This window comes from Zalophus californianus, chromosome 6 (assembly GCF_009762305.2).
Source record: "Zalophus californianus isolate mZalCal1 chromosome 6, mZalCal1.pri.v2, whole genome shotgun sequence".
In the NCBI taxonomy this organism is placed as follows: domain Eukaryota; kingdom Metazoa; phylum Chordata; class Mammalia; order Carnivora; family Otariidae; genus Zalophus; species Zalophus californianus.
In genome coordinates, this window is record NC_045600.1 from 92,928,926 (window position 1) to 92,947,086 (window position 18,161).

At 39.0% G+C, this 18,161-nt stretch overlaps 1 protein-coding gene and 1 pseudogene across 1 annotated transcript in view; one reads left to right on the forward strand and one right to left on the reverse strand.

Moving 5' to 3' along the window:
* TMOD3 (tropomodulin 3) overlaps positions 1-18,161 on the forward strand; it is an 83,744-nt gene that overhangs the window by 34,620 nt on the left and 30,963 nt on the right. Inside the window, exon 3 of the mRNA XM_027571650.2 lies at positions 2,835-2,991. Within this exon, the coding sequence (XP_027427451.1) occupies positions 2,835-2,991 (157 nt within the window). The remainder of the gene's footprint in view (positions 1-2,834; positions 2,992-18,161) is intronic.
* On the reverse strand, positions 9,147-10,326 carry LOC113908672 (annotated as a pseudogene).

Genomic DNA, 18,161 nt, shown 5'->3' on the forward strand with positions numbered 1-18,161 from the left:
CAGCCAGCCAGCCTAGGCAAAAGCTGTTTTCATTTCCAAGGCTTGGAATATATCATTACAACAAAATTCTATGAAGGAGAAACATACACTTTTTAGTGGCAATCATTTTAATGAGATTTTACCTTTTTCTTAAGTAATTATGATCTATTAACTTGACTAAAGTATACTTCTGATAAAGCGTGGTTGATGGGTTTATAGCCTCCAAAGCCAGTTTCCTCTCATTTATTTTGTGTTCAGAAACTATTTAAGGAGCCAGGATTCCAGCTGACATATCAGTTAAAACTTACATGTTTCGGGGTGCCTGAGTGGCTCAGTTGGTTAAGTGTCTGCCTTCGGCTCAGGTCATGATCCCAGAGTCCTGGGATTGAGCCCCACATCGGGCTCCCTGCTCAGCGGGGAGCCTGCTTCTCCCTCTCCCACTCCCCCTGCTTGTGTTCCCTCTCTCGCTGTCTCTTTCTGTGTCAAATAAATAAATAAAATCTTAAAAAAAAAAAAAAAAACTTACATGTTTCACATGGGCTTGAGCATGCACGGGAATAGTGCAACTCCATCACTACCACCATGTAAGAGCAGTATGCATAATTGTTGGTGATGGAAAGTAACTTTTATTAATTTGCCTTAATGAGCATTTTTCTTTAAAAGTATTTTCAGGGGTGCCTGGGTGGCTCGGTTGAGCACCTGCCTTTGGCTCGGGTCATGATCTTGGGGTCCTGGGATCGAGCCCTGCATCAGGCTTCCTGTTCAGTGGGGAGTCTGCTTCTCCCTCTCCCTCTGCCCCTCCCCCTGTTTGTGCTCTCTTTCTTTCTCTCAAATAAAATCTTTAAAAAAATAAAAGTATTCTCAAATCTTTATTCAACAAATATTTGGAGAGCAACCAATAGATTCTGGTGCTATGCGGGGCTTAGGAATAAAAGAGGAAGCAAAACAAATGTGGTTTTTGCCCTCATGATGCAGGCTGGTAGGAGTGGGAAGAGGTAGGCATTAATCAAATAATCATGCCATATTAATATAAAAGCATATAATGGGAGATCAGGAAAAGCTTCCCTTGGGGGAATGGAGTTGCAGTCTTAAAAATGAGTAGTAAGGGGCACGTAGGTGGTTCAGTTGGTTAAGCATCTGCCTTTGGCTCAGGTCATGATCCCGTGGTCCTGGGACTGAGCTTTGCGTCAGGCACCCTGCTCAGCGGGGAGTCTGCTTGTCCCTCTCCTCTTACCTTCCTGCTGGTGCTCTTGCTCTCTCAAATGAATAAATAAAAAATCTTTTTAAAAAATGGTGGACAGAGCATTCTAGAGAAGGCTTCTGGTAGAAAGAAGGTATGACAAGCACAGGGAGGAACAAGGGCTAGTGTGGCTAGAATGGGGAAGGTATATGAGGTGAGGCTAGAGTAACAGATCATGGAGTGGGAGGGAGGGATGAGGAGTATCAGCTGATCTAGGGAGACCAGTTGAAAGCTCAGGTAATATTCCATGCCAGCCTGATCATAGCTTGGACCAAAGTAATGGGTGTTAGAGATAGAGGGAAGTAAACAGATGAATGAGTTTTTTAGGAAGTAAAAATGGGTAGAACTTGATGGTTCATTGGGAGTGGATTTTTCATGTGTAGCTCTCTATTTCAAAGTTGGTAGGTAGAAATCTTGTTTCTTTATTATGTTCCCATACACAATTTTGTGTTATAAAAACATTTTTAGTGCAGGGAGAGAGGGAACACAAGCAGGGGGAGTGGAGGAGGGAGAAGCAGGCTTCCTGCGGAGCAGGGAGCCCAACGACTTGGGGCTTGATCCCAGGACCCTGGGATCATGACCTGAGCCACCCAGGCGCCCCATGAAGTGCTATATTTTCTAGTTATAAAATGTACATTCCCTATTATTATCTATATAAGATCTCCCTTTATAATGAAAATTGTAGCATCCATGAGAATCAGCATTATTGCCAACTTTGGGATGTGTTGCAAAAGACTGGCCCTTTTGTGTGACTTCTCAGGCTGCCTTCCATTTCCAAAGCAAAGGAATATCTAGGAATAGTGAGACAAAGCAGTATCACCACTTTGCCTTTCAGTGAGCAAAAAGATGGAGCTCATGTGTTCTAGTCACTGCTTGTTATTCCTGGACTTAGTAAAAATTCAGAAAATTCTCTTGTAAGAGAAAACTCTAATCCATTGCCTTCCCTCCTTCCCCACTCTCAGTCCCTCAAGGCACTCAGAAAGACTGTACCCACAGGGAAACCCAGGGATATAGCTCTTGCTATGAGTACCCCGGCAGGCCTTGGTGCATGAGTAGCAGTGACAGTGGTTGCCGCAAATACATCCTAGTACTGATGTACGCATAAATGCATAAAGAAGTTGAACCTTTCACAGTGTGTTTAAACACAAACAAGTGAACATTAATGCCCTGATACCTTACTGTACAGCATACATGTTTTTGTATGAAAAAGTCTTTACCCCGAAATAGAAATCATTATGAAGGAATACAATGTATATATCATTTAAAATTATTTTGTAGTAGGATTATTTTCTTTATATGCATATATGCTGAGCAGTTATTAATCATTAAGAAATGTTTTATTACCACCCAGGACATTTAAAAAGTAAAGGGTGTTTCCTTCTAGTAGAATACTTTCTGAAGAAAATGTATATGTGCTTATTTTAATAATGTGATTGAATTCTACCCAATAAAGAAAAACTGTGTGTGGAACACTTTTGCATTGCTGCCCTAAAATCCTCTAATGAAGTGTTTAATGTCTGTATCACATTCTGGTCTATAATTTTTCTTAAGTCTGTGGAAGCATATAGTGTTGGCATTCTTGCGATCATAATGGCTGATTCATTCTCTTTGGCAGAATGCCCTTCTGCCTGCAGGGTTCCGGCAGAAGAACCAGACGTCAAAGTCCGCCACAGGGCCATTTGATAGAGAGCACCTCCTTTCATACCTGGAGAAGGAGGCACTGGAGCATAAGGACAGGGAAGACTATGTGCCCTACACTGGAGAAAAGAAAGGTAAACACAGAACTTTGAAGTCATTATTTGCTAGCACTTGATTTTTCTTTTTATAGGTAGGGTAGGTCTGGAGAAAAAGTATTTTTAGAGATGCATCATTAGTAGCCTTAAAGATGGAACACTGTTGACTTAAAAGCTTGTTAGGTAATTTGGCACTTCATTTGCATTTTTCATCTTCTTGGCCAATAAGTTCCTTTTAAATGATTTGTAAGTGAGGTTTTATAATACAGTGATTTTATGTAACACTCTAGTTCTCTACTGTAACAAATTTTAAAGTGTGTTGAGGTAAAATTTTAAATTCACTAGTATATTTTGGAATGCAAATGTTGACAAAGCACTGCTGTGTTCTAACTCCTCTTTAAGGAGAAATGCCATAACACAATTCAGGCCAAATTTTCAAAGACCCTTTTTAAAGGATATCATACAGGGACACCTGGGTGGCTCAGATGGTTAGGTGTCTGCCTTCTGCTCAGGTCATGATCTCAGGGTCCTGGGATCAAGCCCTGCATTGGGCTCCCTGCTCGGCGGGAAGCCTGCTTCTCCCTCTCCCTCTGCTGCTCCCCCTGCTTATACTCTCTGACTCTCTCTGTCGAATAAATAAATAAAATCTTTTAAAAAAAAATAAAGGATATCCTACAGCCTTCCTTAGTAATTCATAGCTATAATCGTCAATGCTTCATAACCATTATTTTCCAGAAAGTTTTCTAGTCCAGGTCCCTCCCACTGCAGAGTGGGACCTCAGGTAAATTGAGTGGAGACTGTGTACAGCTATATATCTTAAAGTTCTCTATATAACCAACGTGAAGTAGGTTAAGTTTCTCAGCTTTCAGTCCAGGTCGGCCTGAGAAGCCACAGTGTACTTGCGCTCTTGCTGAGGGTATAGAACCCTGGGGGATGGTGGCATCAATTGCAAGATCTGAAGATGAGCTCTTCCAGGCACTTAGTAATCCAGACAGGAAGAACGGTGAGAGCATAGTGCTTTCTCCGAGTTAGGCTTTAGCTTTTTACCTAGGAAGGAAACCCTTCTCAAGAATTTGGCCATGGCTCCATCACGTGGCTACCCCTTAGTGGCAAGGGACGCTGGAAAATTCATTTTAGCATTCTAGTCTCTGTAATAGCAGAAGGCTAGCAGATGACTTTTGAGTAGGTAATTCATGAGGTCTACATTAGGCCTTTTAAAAAATTATCTGTCATCCCCAACTCCTCTGCTCTTTCACTAGACCTCACATTCCCCTTGTCTCTAGTTCAGCATCACTACCGTAGTTACTTGTATTAGAGTTCCCTAGAGAAACAGAAACAGAACCAAAAGGCGTGTGTGTTGAGGAGCGGGTGAGATTTATTGTAAGGAATTGGCTCATGTGATTATGGAGGCTTATTAAGTCCAAAATCTGTAGGTTGGGCCAGCAGGCTGGAGAACTAGAGAGGAGTTGCAGTTCAAGTCCAAAGGCAGTCTGCCAGCAGAATTCCTTCTTACTCAGAGGAGATCAGTCTTTGTTCTGTTAAGGCCTTCAGCTGATTGGATGAGGCCCACCACATATTGCTTTACTCAGAGTCCACTGATTTAAATGTCAGTCTCATCTAAAAAACACCTTCCCAGAAACACCCAGAATAATATTTGACCAATTATCTGGGCACAATGCCCAGCCAAATTGGCTCATAAAGTTAACCATGATACTACTGTTCAAGATGGGAATGTCTTATCCCTCAGATGTTTAGGGCCAGAAGAAGGATTGAAAACCAGTGCATAGTTCTGACGTGTGGGGAATCACATAGTTGAGCAAAAGCATCAGTTCCTTTGTGTTTCTTATAGAAACAACTACTGGTTATGTTTTCATCTGAACAGCCATACCTGTGTTGTTACACAGTGTTTATAGCTTCAGTCCTATTTATAGAGGAAAACATAATTTTATGAGAATAAATATTGATCACCTTTAACTATTGTGTGTGTTTCAAGTAAACTCAAGAGGTATTATTAGGAAGAAGAATGGAGGTAGAAGCAGAGGGAGAGGTGTGAGAAAAAGAGATGGCAGAAAAAAATGTGGAATTTGAGTACAAGAAGAGAAAATAAGAGATGTGAAAGAGCCGAGATTGTCCTGAGCTGACCCACGGAGCTTCCCAGTATGCTCGTTTCATAATCTCCAGTTGCCTAGGGAAAGATCTTGGTGGATTAGAGGAAGTAGGAAAGAAGGTAGAGAAGAATTGTGGAAAACAAGCAAATATCAGAGGGGAGAAATTATAGGGGCAAGGAATATGAGGGACAAGGAAAAAAAACACTCTCTTCAATTGGAGTGTAATAACTTTTGTTTCCTTTTATAACTTTTTTAAATTTTATCTTATTTCTTAGACTTTGGATGGGTATGAAATAAATATTTGAGTTAAGCAGGTAATTTTGCATTCATAATCAGTGGGGGTTTTTTTTTTTTTGAAGATTTTATTTTTGAGAGAGAGAGCGTGCGCCTGTGCGCACTCCTGTGTGTGCTCGCACATGTGGGGGAAAGGGAGGATTTCAAGCAGACTCCCCACTCGCTCAGAATCCGAGGCAGGGCTTGATCTTACGACCCTGAGATCATGACCTGAGCCAAAATCAAGAGTCAGACACCTACCCAGCTGAGCCACCCAGGTGCCCCTTAGTGGTTTTCTTTTTATAGTACATTCAGTATTTCGGGGGCACCTGGGTGGCTCATTCTGTTAAACATCTGACTTCGGCTCGTGTCATGATCTCAGGGTCCTGGGGTTGAGTCCTGTGTTGTTGGGCTCTGTGTGCAGCAGGGGGCCTGCTTGTCCCTCTGTCCTTACCTCCGCTCATGCTTGCTCTCTCTCTCGCTCTCTCTCTCTGTTTCTGATAAATAAAATCTTAAAAAAAATACATTCAGTATTTTTACCATTTCTTCTAGCTATGTATGTTTGTTAAATACTATTTATCGGCAACTATGATGTAGTGACTAAGACTATGGCATTTTTAAAAATAATGAACTTTTTATGGAAGCATAACATGCTTATAGAAAATGCACAAATCAGAAGGATACAGCTCAGTGGACTGCATAGTGAGTACAGCCATGTAGTCACTACCGGCTTCTTCCTACTCACTTTTCCCTTCTCAGAGGTAACCACCATCCTAACTTCTAATACAGTAAATTAGTTCTGCCTATTTTGAAATTTCTGTAAAAGGAATCATACAGTCTGAGTATCTTTTGCCTGCTATCAGCCGTACATCTGATGGAAGCAAATACTACCTCCCTAGATGGGGTGGGTCAAGCCATAAAAGCCACGTTACAGTGCCTGAGACCCAAAGAGGCACAAATTCATCTTCAACAGTTGGGAAACTGTGGCTGTAGAGCTCTACTTTGAAATAGAGCTAAAAGCCAGCTCTCGTCTTCTCAAATCCATCCTAGGCTCTCAGCCTTAAATCAGTTAGCTTTTTTATCCTTTGTCACTAATAAGCCTTCCTTTCTTTGGGTTTCATCCTCAAGATCTTGATCACATTCTGGAAGATCCTGAGAATAATTCACCCACAGTTTATTAGCATACCTCCCAGTTGAGCTAACTGTGAATCCCCTCCTTAGCTCTGAAAATCCCAAAGCTTGTTTTTTTTCTTAAATGCCACTCCTATGACTTTTTTACCCTGAACACCTGCATTGAGCCCCAAATTTCTTAACTTATTACATAGGAGATAGATTTTCAGATTGAGGATGCCTTCTAGGCAGTAGAGGGTTCTAGTTCTTTGTGAAAAAAAAAAGTTTGCAAACCTGTTAAGAAACAAAAGTATCTACTTTTTTGGTATGCTTGGACTAGTTAGAACATATAAAATGTGCCATTAGTTTCTAAACTTTTTTTTGTCACACTAGGATGACGTGTTGCAGAGTTGAGTACCACTGACAGCATTAGCTTTCTGTGCCAGGGCATGTTATAGCAGTGTCACTTAACTCCAGGTTGTATGCCAAAATCACATGGTGATCTCACATTGTAAATTATTGTCAAAGATTGAACAGATAACTACTCAATTTTTTGTGTTTTCTTTTTTAAGTAGGCTACACACCCAGCACAGAGCCCAACGTGGGGCTTGAACTCATGACTCTGAGATCAAGACCTGAGCTGACATCAAGAGTCGGACACTTAACCGACTGAGCCACCCAGGTGCCCCATCAATTTTTTTTTTTTAAGCCAGAAATTGGGAACCACTAAAACAATTATCCAGTCATTGAAGTTGACTACTTTCTCATATTCTGAGACTAATTAAATGATTAATTATACTTGTTGTTCACTTAAAGACACACCCTCTTTGTGGAGCTAAAATTACACAGGATTGGTATGACAGAAGGGAATCCACATAAAACTGAAAATTGGGACATTTTGGGATTTTTCTCTTTTGACCATGAACAAGAACTATATACTCATGCCAAATTTTGTCTTCCTAGATCATCTCAAAATGTTTTAAAAAGACATAACAGACTAAAAAGGACGCTTGAGAGTTGTTATATATAGATAAACTAGTAATTTCACTTTGTGATTTGTGAAATGATTATGATTGTATATTTTACAGAATTGAAAGTGTATGTCAACATCTGAGAAGGAAGAATTAATCCTAATTAAGTGAAATTCAAGGCATTATGTCTTGGGTCCATTTGGGGAACATTTTGTCCAACACTAGTAAATGTTCTGCTTTTAATACTGTAGTTTTATTAACAGCAAAAAGAAGGTATTAGGCAGCTGGTAAGGCACAGCTGATAAAAGATGTATTAAAGGTTGTTTTTAAGTGCATCATTTACAGTAGAATTCACAGGATATATCTGTTAAGTTCATCAAAATCTAATAAGCTCATGCTAGGTATGATATGGTATCAAGAATCTTGGCAAGTGTTAAAAAGGTCTTTATTAGGAGTGTACTATTTTCCAAATGTTGAGAAACTAAGTGTGTAAGAAAATTAAAACAGTGTAATTCCAATATATATATCCCCGTTACTTGAAAATAAAATATTAAAATGGGAGCTTTTTACCTCTTTTTCCTTGAAATTCTACAAAATAACGTAACTGCAGTAGAGACCAAGACAAAGGTGAAGGAGAGCATTCATCCAGTTCTTTCTCCCTCTTGAGAATGGTGACATGCCGAGTGCTGACTGTATAGCTGATGATTATTTCCCTATCATATTTTTACACATCTTGAATATTCTGTCTCCAGGATAGATAAGGCATAGATCCTTGCCATGAATTTGACACTTGGAGAAATAATTTGCCCTAGTCTTTAATATTTCTTACTGACTCTCATTTTGCTTTTCTTTGCCAGGAGTCTTCCTCTGCATTTCTAATACCACCCTTCGCCCTTAACCTAGCCTAAGTGTTTCCCTAGAGTGTCCCTTATTTCACACATGGACCAGAGCCATCCATCCTGCATGCACCTGGTACACTATACTCAGGTGCACCAGAGAGTTCTTTTGAGCCACTGACTCACCCACATGGGGCTCCTCCCTTCCTTACCAAGCCTCCTCCTCTTCCTGTTGGCCCTCAGGGGAGAGTCATCTGTGCTTTTTTTTTTTTTTTTTTTTTTTTCCCCTTCCCCTCCCTGAGAAAGGATTGCTCTTGGGTTTCTTTCCCACAAATCCCATAGGCCCTGCCTTACCCTACTTATTACTAAAGGTGAATTTAACCAGATTGTTTTAAATTAAAAACTTCTCATACACTCTCCAAGTTAATTATTCACAATTACATTAGCTTTCCAGAAAACTTATTGTAGTCACTCTTCTATTAAAAGAAGCTTCCCTTACCTTGCTGAGTACATGATTTCTTTGGAGAAAAGGCAGGCCTCATCCCTTAGTAAACCAGAAAGGTCATGATTATAACCTGCCTAAATCAACAGGATTATGTAACTGCCAGTGGGCAGTTGGTTTCCACTAAATTCAAGATGCAGATGGGCTCTTACTTTTGTATTCATGTCTTATGAGTCTAAATGTCTCTTTTTTGTTTTGTTTTACAAGTTTGGTTTTAAGATAGATTTGAATTCACAACAGGTCTTACACACAATGATTTCAATCCATCGGGCACTCTGGAACACAATGTGGAGGCTTAACAAGTATGTGATGACTTCTTAATAGTCCAAGGGGATAAAGACCTTTTTCAAATATGGAAAGAAATTGGTCTTTCTGCAGTATTAACCCCTAAAAGCTATTCTCCTTTATAGACAACGATATTGTCAGTTTCAGACACTTTTACTTTATAAAGAACTCCCAGAGGAAGAAATTTCTGGAGGTTTCCCCAGATATACACAGCTACATTTTGTTGTGCTTACAGCTTACTGCAAACTATGGCACATCCAGATCCAGATTCTTATGATCAAGGGGCTTCATAATTACCTCCTGTTTTCAATTCCAGTTCAGGTCCTGACTCTTCTTTTGAAGCTTCTTCCACAGGCCCCTTCTGAGTTTACTCTCCATATACTCTTTGAGGTCAGTCAAATTCATAACCATTCCTGTAACAGGATCAATCTCTCCATGCGCCGTCACCACAACTTTATAATTGTGCCCATGGCCATTTAGATTGTTGCATTTCCCAAACAGTTTCAAGTTTTCTTCATTACTCAGAGATTTGCTGTGGAGTCGGTGGGTCGCGCTGAAGGAGACGAGGCAGGACACTCGCACCCGGTGGTGACTGCCGTCACGCTCATCTCCTCGCCTCCTGGCTTAGCTGGCAGTGGGAGTCTAAATGTCTCTTATATGGACCTCTAAAAAGTGGTTTTCTCTGGCACCGAAGCTGGTATTTGAAATGGGCTGCTTAAGTTAGTAATGCAGGTGCTGGTGTCTCCTTTTGAGACTCGTCACTGCGTCTTTTGAACAATTCACTTATTACTCCTTTGGGGTACGGAGTTAGCCAGATGAATCGTTCATCACTCACTTTAAGACCTCGTTATATGAGAAACTTTCCCTGGATAACCATATCCAGTGAATGAGTATTCCTTTCCCGCCAACATTTTTGTATGTAATTTACATAGTGTCGAACACTAGTGTTAATTGTTCTAGAATCATATACTATGAGGCTCTGTTAGTAGTTTCTGTTTGTTTAGGATTGGTAAGTCCTCTTGATGAATTGACCATTTGTTGTTATAAAGTGATCTTCTTTACCCCTGATAAAATATTCTTCACTCTGAAATCTGCACTAATATTAATACAGCCAATCGTTTCCTTAGCGCTAGGATGGTATGTCTTTTCTCTTGTCCCATCAGTTCTTTGTTCTCTTTTCACTCCTTTTTTTTTTTTTTTCATATCTTCCATGTCTCTACTTAACTTTTTGGACCCATGGAATATAATTATAACTTAATATCCTTACCTGCTAATTTTACATCTGCCATTGCTCAGTTATGATGGATTATTTTTTCTTCCTTATGGATCGAATTTTCCTGCTGCTTACCATACTGATCATTCTTTTTTTTTTTTTAATTCAGACATGAATTTTAACTTATTGGGTGCTGGATATTTTGGTATCCCTGTAAATATTCTTGAGTTTCATCCTGGGACATGATTAAGTTACTTGGAAACAGTTTGATTTTTAGGGTCTTGTTTTTAAGATTTGCTTAGTGGGACCGGAGCAGTTGTTCGTTCTAGAGCTAATTTTTTTCTCCACTACTGGAGCAAGACCCTTCTGAGTACCCTCCACCTGTGATTTATGAGGTTTTACAGTCTGTCTGCTGGGAACAGGTCTTCATCCCAGCCCTGCATGAGCACAGGCACTATTATCTGGCATCTTCCCAGGTGTGTTTTCCTTGGCCCCACGTAGTTCTTCACACATGCAGTCTGCAGAGGATGGAAAGGCAGCCCTCTGCAGATCTCCAGATCTCCATCTCTGCAACTCTTTCCTCTCTGGTATTCTGTCTTGCAGATGTCAGCTGCTTTGGTCTTTCTGTCAGCTCTGTCTCCTCAGTTCAGAACAGTCCCCAGGCCCTGCCTGGGTTCCTGCTCCCTTGTGCTGCAGCTGGACACTTTCTCTAGGCAGGAAGCTGAGCGGTCAGAGGGCTCACTTTGTTTCTCATCTCTCAGGGATCACTGTCCTTAGTTGCCTGATGATTATTAGTGTCTTGAAAACTTCTTTTATATATTTTGTCCATTTTGGGGTTTCAGGCATGTGGGTAAATCCTGTCTTTATTATTTCACTTTGGCCAGAAGTCTCCAGAATCCTCTCTCCCTGAAGTTAAGATTTCTTATTTTCCTTACAGTGTTTTTCTAGCTCATCTAGTATATACAAACTCACTAAGCATTTGTTGAATAAATGAGCATTTATTGGTGATCATACTGCAGTATTAAGCAGCTATCGTGTCACTGGGTGAAAACAAAAATGCCTTTCCAAGATCCCTTCATTCTTTAGTTTGGTTGATTGGAGGTTGGTGTGCATCTGGTCAAAAGGCATATCCCAAAGCCCCTTGCAGATTAAAGTGGCCTCATTGCCTTGTTTCTGTTCTGGAACAGGTAGCTTATAAACCAACAAACAGCAAAATTAGCTAGGGCCTTTCACCTCTCTAGAAATGAAATAAATAAGAGCCATCTCTGTTTCTTGTTATTACACCTTTTATATGCTCAGCAAGGATGGAAGCTATGACTAAGATAACTCTTTAACATTTGTGGTAGCTATAACTTGATATCATAGCAAAAGAGATTAGGACTAGTGAAGAAAGGGTCTGGCAATAAAATTGTTAACATGGTTAACAGTATCTCTTACTGATTTTGTGACAATAACAAGGGTCTTGGCAAGATTTTCCTTTTTTTTTTTTCCCTCCTCTTGGCACAAACAGTTTGGCTCAGTGCCATGCATTTAAATTGCTATTATATGAATTCTTATCTTGGTTTCTTTTATTTCCTTAACTGTCATTGGTAGTTGCGTAAACATTACTGAATTATTTTAACATTCTTAGCAACCAAGAGCCATAGCCCTGTTTTTGTTTGTTTTGTTCCATTTGGGGGGTGAGGGAATGTCCTATCATACTTGTCTGATTTTTTTTCCTGATCCTAGTCATTGTTTATTTTCTTATTTTGCTTCAATATAAAGAATTGTAATTTCAGTTTTTAAAAAATTCCAGTTTGGGACTTTGCTGTGTTAAACAAGGAAATTAGTCATTTAGATTGAATGCTGGTCTACTGAAGGACAAAAACGAACAGTTATTTCCTCAGACATTATGTTATTTCAAATAAATCTGTATATTAAAAGTTATAAGTCAGGGCTTTTTGACCATATTTCAAGGAGAGGGAAAGTAAAATTACATTAGACCAGGATAACTCATCCTAGTCTTTTCAGAACTCTAATCATAGAGATTAGTGGTTATCAATTTGAGTAGGTAATTATCAGAATCATCTAGGGAGCTTTTTCAAAAATAATCCATGCCTAGCCTATTTTCATTCCCTGAGTGTAAGAACTACTGATAAAGATAGTTGGGACTATATGGTTTTCAGTCTTCTTGATTTGTTAGTGTGTTTTGGAAAACTCCATCTCTGTCTCTGTCACACACACATAATGCAAGAAATTCCAGGGGAAATAAGAATAAAGAATTAATGCATATCTGTTATGTTTATTATATACCAATTCCTTTATATATGTTAAATCATTTTAAGAGAATGAGATGGAGATTTCTTTAAAGAAATAATCCATGTTTTGAAAAAACACCAAAGAATCAAAATGATTATAATAAAGTAGAATACTAATAAGCTTAATAGTTTTATGTAAAAGCAGTATCAGATCTGTTGTGCATTTTCTTACTGTCTGCAAAAACACCACCATACAAAATAGCTCTACATCTAACAAAAGCCTAGCATTTCACTCCTCCTGCAAGATATTGAGAACCAAGCTGACCATTATAAAGATCTATTATATTTTGTCAATGTCTCATAGTCATTAAAATTTTTAGCTTAAATCTAACTGATAAAAGACTGAATTAGGACACATGTTTAGAAAGGCATTTTCTGTTATATGGAATCAATCCACCGGTTTGCTAATGATGTATTTCTCAGAAAATAGCTGATTTTGGTTAAGAAGCACAAACCTGCTCTCTTACTCAATATGTCTCAGAAAATTATCTTTTTTCTTTACATTTTAGGGGTGAATATAAATTTACTTGGGAAGACGGAAAGCCTGTATTTAACATATCAGCCCCTTAGTGGTTTTTTGAAAATCTTTATTAAGATGCAATCCACAGGGGCGCCTGGGTGGCTCAGTCGTTAAGCATCTGCCTTGGGCTCAGGTCATGATCCCGGGGTCCTGGGATCAAGCCCCGTGTCGGGCTCCCTGCTCCGCGGGAAGCCTGCTTCTCCCTCTCCACTCCCCCTGCTTGTGTCCCCTCTCTCGCTGTGTCTCTCTCTGTCAAATAAATAAATAAAATCTTAAAAAAAAAAGATGCAATCCACATCATGAAATCACCTGCCTGGAGTATACAATTTAATGGTTTTTAGTATATTTGCAGAGTTGTGCAACTGTCACCACAGTCTTCAGGTTAGAACATTTTCATCACCCAAAAAGAAATATACCTACCCATTAGCAGTCAATCGCCATTCCTCACTCTATTCCCAGCCCTAAGAAACAACTAATCTACTTTCTCTCTCTCTAAATTTGCCTATCTGGACATTTTGTAGAAATAGAATCATACAATATATATTTATGATGGGCTTCTTTCACTTAGCAGAATATTTTGGGATTTCATCCCTGTTGTAACATGTATCAATGCTTCATTTCTTTTTATGGCTGAATCATGTGTCATTGGATATACCACATTTTATCCTTTCATCAGTTGATGGACATTTGGATTGTTTCACTTTTTAGCTATTATGAATAATGCTGCTGTGAATATTTGTGTACAAGTTGTGTAGACACAAGTTTTCATTTCTCTTAGGTGTATGCCTAGGAGTGGAATTACTGGGTCATATGGTAACTATGTTTCACAGTTTGAAGAACTGCCAAACTGTTTTCCAAAGCGGCTGCACCATTTTATATTCCCACCAGCAATATATTAGGGTTCCAGTTTCTCCACATCCTTGTCAACACTTGTCTGTCCTTTTGATTATAGTCATCCTAGTAGGTGTGAAATGATAATGTGTTGTGGTTTTGATTTGCATTTCCCCAATGACTATGATAGTGAGCATTTTTTTCACGTGTTATTAGACATCTGTGTATCTTCTTTGGAGAAATGTCTCTTCAAATCTTTTGCCCATTTTTAAACTAGGCTTTTATTTATTTTTTTTTTTTTAAAGATTTTATTTATTTATTTGAGAGAGAGAGAATGAGAGATAGAGAGCACGAGAGGGAAGAGGGTCAGAGGGAGAAGCAGACTCCCTGCTGAGCAGGAAGCCCGATGTGGGACTCGATCCCGGGACTCAAGGATCATGACCGGACCTGAAGGCAGTCGCTTAACCAACTGAGCCACCCAGGCGCCCCTTTAAACTAGGCTTTTAAAAATTACTTTGCTAGGTCCCTCGAGGCAAGGGAAACAAAAGCAAAAATAAACTCTTGGGACACATCAAAATAAAAAGCTTCTGCACAACAAAGGAAACAACAACACTGAAAGGCAGCCTACTGAACAGAAGATATTTGCAAATGACATATCTGATGAAGGGTTAGTATCCAAAATATATAAAGAACTCAAACATCTCCGTACCCCAAAACCAAACAATCAATTAAAAAATGGGCAGAAGACATGAACAGACATTTCTCCAGAGAAGACATTTCTCCAGAGAAGACATTCAGATGGCCAACAGACACATGAAAACATGGTCATCAGCACTTCATCATCAGGGAAGTGCAAGTCAAAACTACAATGAAATATCACTCATACCTATCAGCATGGCTAAAATCAAAAACAGAAGAAACAACAGGTGTTGGGAGAGAATGTGGAGAAAAAGAACCCTCTTGCACTGTTGGTGGGAATGCAAACTGGTGCAACCACAGTGGAAAACAATATGGAGGTTCCTCAAAAAGTTAAAAATAGAGGGGCGCCTGGGTGGCTCAGTTGGTTAAGCGTCTGCCTTTAGCTCAGATCATGATCCCAGGGTGCTGGGATCGAGCCCCACGTTGGGCTTCCTTCTCAGCAGGGACCCTGCTTCTTCCTTTCCCCTGCTTGTACTCTCTCAAATAAATAAAATCTTAAAAAAAAAAAAAGTTAAAAATAGAACTACCCTACAATCCAGCAATCACACAAGACTACAAAAACACTAATTCAAAGGGATACATGCACCCTTATGTTTATAGCAGCACTATTTACAATAGCCCAAGTGTTCATCAATAGATGAATGGATAAAGATGTCTCACTCACACACACACACACACACACACACACACACACACACACACACACGAATGTTACTTAGCCATAAAAAAGAATGATATCTTGTCATTTGCAATGATTTGGATGGAGCTAGAGAGTATAATGCTAAGTGAAATAAGTCAGACAAAGACAAATACCATATGATTTCACTCATATATGGAATTTAACAAACAGAACAATTGAGCAAAGAGGAAAAAAACAGACAAACCAAAAAACAGACTCTTAACTATAGGGAACAAACTAATGGTTACCAGAAGGGAGGTGGGTAGGGGAATGGGTGAAATAGGTGATGGGGATTAAGTAGTACACCTGCTATGATGAGCACTGAGTGATTAAAATAAAACCTTAAAAAAATTCCTGATGTTTTACATCAGTCAATTGATTTACTATTGATGAGCTTTCTTTATGTATTCTGGATACAAGTTCCTTATCAGGTATATGATTTGAAAAAATTTTTTTACTATTCTGTAGATTTTCTCTTCACTTTCTTCATGGCATCATTTGCCCCACAAAAGTTATAAATTTTGGTGTAGTTCAATTTCTCTCTTTTTTTTTCTTTTTGTCATTTGTGTTTGTGGTATATCTAAAAACCTTTTCCTAACTCAGGGTCATGGAGATGTACAACTTTTTCTAAGAGTGTTATAGTTTTAGCTCTTAAATCTAGGTCTACAATCCATTTTGAGTTAATATTTCTGTATGGTATGGGGTAGGGGGTTGACTTCATTCTTTTGTAGGTAGCTGTCCAGTTCCCCCAGCACCATTTGTTGAAAAGACAATTCTTTCTCCATTGAATTTTCTTGGTACCCTTGTCCTTATGCAGCATAACACTGTCTTGATTACAGTAGCTTTGTATTAAGTTTTGAAATTGGGAAGTGTAAGTCCAATACTGTTCTTCTTTTTCAAGATTATTTGGCTGTCCTGGGTCTCTTGAATTTCCATGAATTTTAACATTACCTTGTTACTTTCTGCAAAAAAGTCAGCTGAGATTTTGAAAGGGATTGTTTAAGTCTATAAATTAATTTTGGGGGGTCTCCTTGGGTTTTGTACTCATAATATTAAACTTCATTTTTACCTAGTTTATCCTCTCATAAAATTAAGTTTCCTTACTGTTTTCTATAAATAGATTTTGTATATATGCATTAAAAGACCATTGTTACAGTGTTAGTGTTAAACTAACCATGAAGAAATATAATTACTTTTCATATTGTTAAAATAATTGTATAGGCTAAGTACCTCTACAACAAAAATGTCTATATACAGAGAATTTATTATAAAGAGGAGCGCCAGGTGAGGTACCAAACTGTCTCAGAGCTGTATAAATTAACAGTAAAATTCTGTATCACAGGAATATTTCCATAAGCCCTTTGAAATTTTGTTGTTTTGCTTTGTTGTTTTTTTATGATGAGATTCATTCTGTTTTTGTAAGTATTAGCAAAAGTTTATGTATGGTAAAAATTAGATATGAATAATGCCTCAATGGAATGTAGATGAGGATAACAAAAATAAACATTTTAGATTTTTATGATGCTTTAGATTCCATTGGTCCCTAGTACAAAACATGGGCAGCTATTTGATAGCTTGTGTAGTTTTGTTTAGTAAGTGAATACCGTAACCTAGTGGTTCTCAACCTTGACTGCTATGCGTTAGAATCCCTAGGGAGCTTTTAAAAATCCAGATGTCTCATATAGTACACCAGATCAATTAAATCAGAATCCCTGGGACTTGGACATCAGAATTTTTTAGAGTTCCCCAGGTGAATCCATTGTGCAGCCAATCTTCAGAACCCCTGCATTAGACTGTTGAAAATGCAGGTGAGACTGAGCTGAGGAAAATGTAATTATCCTGAAATGACAATTAAAGGCATGAATTCTATGCCACTTTAATTATACTGTTAACCCAGGTGCCTGGGTGGCTCAGTTGTTGGGCATCTGCCTTCAGCCCGGGTCATGATCTCAGGGTCCTGGGATTGAGCCCCACATTGGGCTCCCTGCTCAGCGGGGAGCCTGCTCTTCTCCCTCTATCCCCCTGTTTGTGCTCTATCAAATAAATAAATAAAACTTAAAAAAAAAATCATACTGTCAACCACTAAGAAAAGTACTATGGAGTTATCAGGATGTAATGATTTGGATTTGCCTTTGTGAACCAATAATAAAAGATTATCTAATGATCATCAGAACTCCAAAATTTGGTACTAAGAAGATCAGTTATGGATACCATCATATACATAGGTATTTGTTTGAGGGGAAAAGTCCACTGCTACAAAAGTTAAGTTTGAAAGCTACCAGTTTATTGGAAGAAGCACTGGATTAAGAGTTTGGGAGCCTGTGTTCTAGTGTTCACTCTGCTCTGTAACTTTGAACCAGGGTATTTAAGTTATACTTTATAAAATGATGTAGTTGAACTGGAGGTGATCACCCAACTAATTATTCAACAAATTGGCTTGCCTGCTGTGCACTAGACAACGATGTAGCGATAAATGGAGAACATAAACCATGTCTTTGTAAAGCTCACAAAAGACAGACAAATATGTAGAATCTGTGTAGCTGTAGCAGAATGTTCAGGGAATCAAGGGAGCACAGAGCTGTACTGCGTCCAGTTCAGTACCGAACACACACTATAGCTTCCCGTTCAGTATCAGTTCATAAATTGCTTCATCCTTACTGGCAGAACCTATCTCTGAAATAGAATGACAATGCTGCCCTTGCAGCTGGACCTATGACCAGTGCAGGTCAGAGAAGCCTGAGGAGAAATCTGGACAGTTTTCCTTATAACAGATTTCCTTATAAAAATTATGCCCCTCCTTCCTGCCCTGACCTTGTTGCATGAGGACTTGATACTTAGTGTTGCAAAGGTCATCTTGAGACTGATGGCCTGAGAACAAAGGCCTT